The sequence below is a fragment of the Pinus tabuliformis genome, chromosome 2_1 (genome assembly GCF_031772625.1).
Source record: "Pinus tabuliformis cultivar Carrire ecotype Pingquan chromosome 2_1, CPIR1, whole genome shotgun sequence".
NCBI lineage: Eukaryota > Viridiplantae > Streptophyta > Pinopsida > Pinales > Pinaceae > Pinus > Pinus tabuliformis.
Window position 1 is genome coordinate 402,393,237 of NC_142299.1, and position 6,223 is coordinate 402,399,459.

The following is a 6,223-nucleotide window of genomic DNA, read 5'->3' on the forward strand; positions in this document are numbered from 1 at the left end:
ATAAATGCATCAATTTTGTGATATGTATATTAATATACCAGGGAAAGTACAGTGGACAAAACAGAGAACACCAGGAAAAAGACAGCTGTAGCCAGGCAGGGAGAAAAATGGTTCCCATGAGAGGAAAGAGAGTAACCAAGACAGAAGAAGGAACAAGTGGCCCGACCAAGAAAAGAGGCAGGAAACCAGGTAATGAACATATGAAGGCAATCATCGAAGCCTGCATGGCATTGAATCCGCCAGACATTAGAGCCCAGATTGCGAGTCGGGAGAGAGAACTGAACAACAGTATTAAGCACTGGGACATCCAAATGGAAGGATGAGAAAGCATGGTGTCGGACCTTGGGAACACTCATGGGAGGCATTCCCTTTTCAGGAAAACCATACAACAATACTAGGTAATGAAGGATGTGGTGGCATGGGCCATGACCCTACACCGAGAGAAAATTGCGGGAGAAGAAGCAAAGGCACAGGACAAGAACAAGGAAAAGGAACCAGTCATGGTAGAACTACTGAGGGAGATAGCGACAATTCAGATACAGACCTACAGAAACAACTTGGCCCTGGGTAGAATTGAATAGACTCTAAAAGACCTGAAGTGGAGAATTGAGCAACGGAGCGAGATTCCAAGATCTAGTGCCAAGGCACCAGCCTCTGTAATATCCTCAGATGAGGAGTGAAGTAGTGAACCAATTTGATATAAAAAATGATCTCTTTTGATGAAATGCATTTACATGTTTAATTTTCTTTCTAGAAACAGTGGTATTGACAATCAAAACAGTGATGCTAGATAGATAGCAATAAACCTATTTAAATTTTGGACAGCATTTAAAACTGATAGGTGGTTATCTAGTTTCCTTTGGGCAAGTAAACCACCTGAAGCAAATTATTGTTAAAATTTTTGAAAATAGAATATACATAGAGAATTGCCAAGTTTACAAAAAAAATATTAAAAAGTGATGGAGAATTTTGTTTTAACTTTAACGAGTATGATTTTTTTTTTTATTATTTATGAGGAATAAAGAGAGTGGGGCTTTGCCAGAGCAGCCCTGATTACATCATACTTGTACAGCTGAAACTGCTATTCTATCTGAACTTTAGCATGGGATTTCTACAAATCTGTCCTCGTTTATGAACAACAACCCTTTATCCAATGCGCTCCCTTTGTTGGCCATCGAATCCGCATCACTATTTGAGCTTCTAAGTATATGATAGAATTTGTAGGAAGCAAAGACAGAGAGGACTCTTTTCAGTCTTTCCAACGTTCTGTTAAGGCCTGCATTTCTGAATTGCTCTTCAGCGTTCAACTTCTTTATGAGAATCTCCGAGTCTCCAAATACCTGTATATCTTTGATCCCTTTCTCTCTAGCAATTTGACATGCTTTGAGAAGGCTGAGCAGCTCTGCTTGATTGTTGGTCTTCAGGCCAAGACCCCAGTAGAAAGTGTCACGGGAGACCCCATCTGGGGAATAGATGATCCCTCCGGCACCCGAGGGGCCGGGGTTTCCTTTGGAAGCCCCATCAAAGAAGATTGTGTGGGATTTTTGAGCTCTCCACCAGTGCTGAAATGTTTCATCAGAGTCTCTCTTTTTCCAGATTGGATGCTCTGTTTGAGGAGAGAGAAGGTTCTTTCTGCTTTGAAGTTCAAGAGATCCGAGCCACCTCTTCTCAACCGGCTGGAGTGTTGTGTCCTCTTTGTGATACTGCTGCTGAGCCGCTTCTAGGAGGAGAGTTCTGGCTTTTGCTGCTACTTGCAAGGGAGTGTGATTCAGGTCATTAAAAATCTTCTGGTTACGAGCCAACCAAATCTGCCAACAGACAAACTTGGGCAGGGCATTCCAGACTTTGCGCCAGAGCGATTTATGAGGAATACGATGTGGGTAAAGATGACTCCATTCTGCGAAAAGATCCGGGACAGAGATCTGAGCGGGAGAGTTTATGCGAAAATCTTGGAGCATGAGATCCCAAACTTCCTTTGCGAACAGGCAATCAATGAATAGATGTTGGGCTGTCTCAGCGTTACACCTGCAAAGAGCGCACCAGTGTGGGCCAGCAAACTTTCTTTTTGCCAGATTGTCACTGGTTAGTATCTTATTATGTATCAATGTCCAGAAGAAAAAGTTGACTTTTGGGAGAGCTAGGGGTTCCCATACATTTTTCCAAAACGCGGCACTGTGCTTGTTGTTTCCTGTTGTCTGAAACGCTTTATAACCTTCTGCTGTTGTATATTCCCCAGAATGACCCCAGCCCCATCGGTCTTGCATTGAGCGATGTATCGGAGCTGCATCTTCCATCAGATCGAGAAATGTGTTTAATTGAGTTTGCAGATGGACAGGGGGATCGGGGATTGCCCAACCGGTCCATTCGTCTCTTTGATCCCAAGTGGAAATATCAAAAATGCTTAGCTTGCCAACTGATACTAGCCAGTCCCTTAAATCGGAGATCTCCTCATTATCAATTAGTGGATTTCGCCCCATTATACGATCATGCCAGAGACGAGTGTGCTTACCGTTCCCTGGAATTCTGTAAGCATTTCGATTGAAGAAATTGCTGCTCTTATAACAGAGTTTCCATAGCAGCGTACTGTTGGCTGTATATCCCAGCTGGAGGTTTCTGAATTCAGCTTTATTAGTGTATTTTGATCTCAATATGGCACTAACAGGATGGTTTGGTTCTTTAATCATCTTCCACAAGATTTTACTGCCAAGGGCAAGGTTGACCAGGGAGGGGTCGCGAATTTGCAATCCTCCTTCGTCGATGGGTTTTTTGACAGTATCCCAGTTTACCAGGTGTTGTTTCTTATCATTGCCCCTGCCTCCTTGCCAGAGGAAGTCTCTGAGGAAAGAGGAGATTTGATCCATGACATTTCTGGGGGCGAGCAAGAATGCTGCTTGGTAAATTATTAAGGAAGACAACTGAGATTTTATTAAAATGACCTTACCTCCTTTTGTTAACCAGTATCCTCCCCATTTCGATATCTTGGTTTTGAATTTGCATATTATGTCGCTCCAAAGCGACCTCTTGTTCACTCTTGAGATTATGGGAAGCCCAAGATATCTGATTCTGTCCCATTGGGAGTGCCCTTTGAATCCAAGAATATTAGCTATAATGTTGAGCTCCTGTTGATCAGTATTCCAGCTAAAGACTTCGCTTTTTCTTTCATTTACCAAAGCTCCTGAGACTTTGCAATAGTTTCTGATGACCGTGTCGAAGGCCTTTGCTATTCTGGTTGAGGCACCCCCCAAAAGAATCGAGTCATCTGCAAAGAGTGCATGATTCAGAGGGTTTACTCTGCTGGTGGGTTTGAGGCCCGGAAGGGATCCTGACAGTCTTTCAGCTTCGAGTTTTCGACTTAACGATTCAGCCATTAAGATGTATAGAAAGGGGGAGAGCGGGCATCCCTGCCTGATGCCTCTCTTGGCTTTGAAGAAGTTGGCAGGCCTGCCATTTATGAGGGGGGCTATCCATGGGTTATTCGTGCAAGCTTTTATGAGGTTAACGAACTGAGTAGAAAAGCCAAAGGAGAGCAAAACTTTGCTGAGGAATGTTCTGTTGACTCTGTCAAACGCATTCGCCATGTCTAACTTTATGAGCATACCTTTCTCTTTTCTCTGCTTGCTTGAATGTATGGTCTCCTGCACTTGGATGACGTTGTCCAGAATGTGTCTACCTTCCACGAAGCCTCCTTGGGAACTAGAGATAATTCGAGGGAGCAAGGGCTTTATTCTGTTGGCCAACAGCTTTGCCAAGATCTTATAGGAGGCATTACATAACGAAATTGGCCTGAATCTGGCAAAAGTTTCCGGGTTGGAGTCTTTGGGAATCAGAGCTAAATAGGTTGAGTTGGTGCTGCCACCTACTTTAGCTTTTTTCATGAATCCCCTTATCATCTTTTGAAGATCATATTTTATGATGTCCCAGCATACTTTGTAGAAATGAATGGTGAATCCGTCCGGTCCGGGGGCCTTGTCGGAATCCATAGACCAAATAACTTTGATTATCTCTTCCTCTGAAACAGGTTTGCAAAGATCAGAGTTGTCCTCCGGAGAGATTAAGGAAGGGATGTGGGTGAGGAATTCTGCTTCATCCGCTTCTTCACCTTGAGCATCCGGATTGTAAAGATTTTGGAAGTGTATTTCAGCTGCTTCTTTGACTTGTTGAAAACCCTTGCAGGTTTGGCCCGTCGATGTCTTAATTTCTGCTATATAGTTCCTTGACAATCTGGCCCGGTACTGCCGATGGAAGAAAGAGGTATTGCGATCCCCAGCTTTTAGCCACAGACTTCTAGACTTTAATCTCCAGTATTCTTCCTCTTTTCTGAAGGATTGGTAGGCTGCTCTCTGCGCTTTTGTTTCCATGTCCAGTAGATCTTCATTAATGTTTTTGCTTTCCATGTCGTTTTGTAGGGAGTGCAAAGCCTGGACTGCTGCAACTCTTTGGGAGATGGGGTTGGGGACTGGTTTCTTGATCCAATCCTTCAAAGCTTTTTTGGTGTGTTTCAGCTTTTGCTCCCAAACGAAGCTTGGTGAACCTGTAATGGAGGAGGCCCAAGCTGCTTTCACCGTCTCAAAGAAGCCCTCCCTTTCGATCCATTGAGGAGAAAAACGAAATGGAATGGGACCCAAATCCTCTTCATCTTCTAAACAGAGCTGAATTGGCTTGTGATCAGAGGACAGCTTGGGCAAAATTTTTGTTGTTATGATTTTCTTGTTCATGAGGAGAGAGGTTTGCACTAGAAATCGGTCCAAACGGGCTGAAATGTGATCTGTGCCAGTTCGATTGTTTGACCAGGTGAATAGACCTTGTATTGGGTTAAAATCTTGCAGATCCCATTGCTGAGCAAGCTCTTCCACTACACCCACCATGGGATCCTTGGAATTGGTACCTCCTCTTTTTTCTTTGGCTTTCAAAACGATGTTGAGATCTCCAGCAAGAATGATATTGTTGGGGATTTCCTGCTCTAGAAACGCTGCCAGAGAGTTCCAGCAGTCTCTTTTTTCGGAGTAATTGACAGGGACATAAAGATTGACAAGAGAGATAGGCAACTTACTTGCAAGGTGGATTATTTCTGTGAATATCCAATGTAGGGTCTCGTGAGTGTTGATCAGCTGGAATTTATCTTCGTTCCAGAGAGTTGCCAGTCCTCCCGAAGAGCCTCGAGCGCTGACAGCTATGCCTGAGCTTTTCTTCCATTTTGACTTGCTGATTTCTAGCAGAGCTTGTCCTGCTATCTTTGTCTCTTGGAGCAAGAGGATGTCTGCAGGTTCCGACTTTAATAGGTCCTTTACTGCTTCTATTTTTGCGGGGTTCCCCAGTCCTCTGCAATTCCAAGAGACTAGCTTCATTATTTACCTGTGAGCGGGGTGGAGCCACCCTTGGATGACCTGGGCCTGCTATTTCTTCCGATTGTCATTTCTATTGTGGACTGGCTCCCTTGTGTTTTGAGCCTTTCTGCTTCTTCTTCTCTTTTTTCCTTGCGGGATTTCCTTCCGGCTCTTTTTATTGGTCGCTCAAAGAATTCTTCCTCTGAGGACTCTGAGCTTTCGACTGCCTTTTTCTTTGTGGCTTCTGCATAGGTGGGTTTAGAGGGGCTGCCTTGGGTAGCTTCAATCTGGATATCGACCCCTCCCTCTTTGCTTGTAGGTGGGGCTTCCACATGATCCTCTTTCTCCTGAGCTTTGTTCGGTGGATCGGTCTGTGCTTCCTCCGTTCCTTTTGCGATTTCTCCCGCTTCCTGAGATGGATTGGTGATGTTCCTATCTCCTGTTGCTTCGCTTTTTCCTGCATCTTTCTTTGCATGGGCTGTTCTCTGGACTAGGGTCCATTGATCCCCGATATGTTTTTCAGATTGCTCCTCTACTTTCTTCTTACAATGCTTTGCAAAGTGACCGTGACCATGACAGTGTCTGCATTTAAAGGGGAGTTGTTCATAGTCGAGCTCTTGGATGTGCGTCCAACCTGCCACCGAGAGCTTGATCGCTTCAGGCAATCCTTCCTCAAGGTCCACTTCGACACAGATACGGGCGCAAGAATATTGGTCTCTTCTTACAGCCTGATCTATATATTTGCCTAGCGCGTTCCCGATGGTCTGGAACGATTTTTGATTCCAGCAATGAAGAGGCAGATGAGGGAGCCTCACCCACACCGGCACAGCAGATGGGACGTCTTGGGAGGGATCGAAGTCTGGAGTCCATTTATTTAAATACAGGCCCTGCGGCCCCAT

General features: G+C 44.6%; 1 protein-coding gene across 1 annotated transcript; it reads right to left on the minus strand.

Moving 5' to 3' along the window:
* Positions 1-1,097: 1,097 nt before the first annotated feature.
* On the minus strand, positions 1,098-6,223 carry LOC149200575 (uncharacterized). The gene is made up of 2 exons (XM_089400987.1): positions 5,353-6,223; positions 1,098-5,257 (listed from the first exon to the last, which is right to left on the minus strand). Exons 1-2 carry the CDS (start codon positions 6,221-6,223, stop codon positions 1,098-1,100), a joined length of 5,031 nt encoding a protein of 1,676 aa, XP_089257113.1.

Excerpts from the sequence above, each read along its gene's own strand:
- LOC149200575 (XM_089400987.1), bottom strand. The coding sequence starts at position 6,223 with ATGGGGCCGCAGGGCCTGTATTTAAATAAATGGACTCCAGACTTCGAT. Across the intron at positions 5,258-5,352 it reads TGGCTCCACCCCGCTCACAG|ACATCCTCTTGCTCCAAGAG; the intron begins GTAAATAATGAA and ends CGGAACCTGCAG.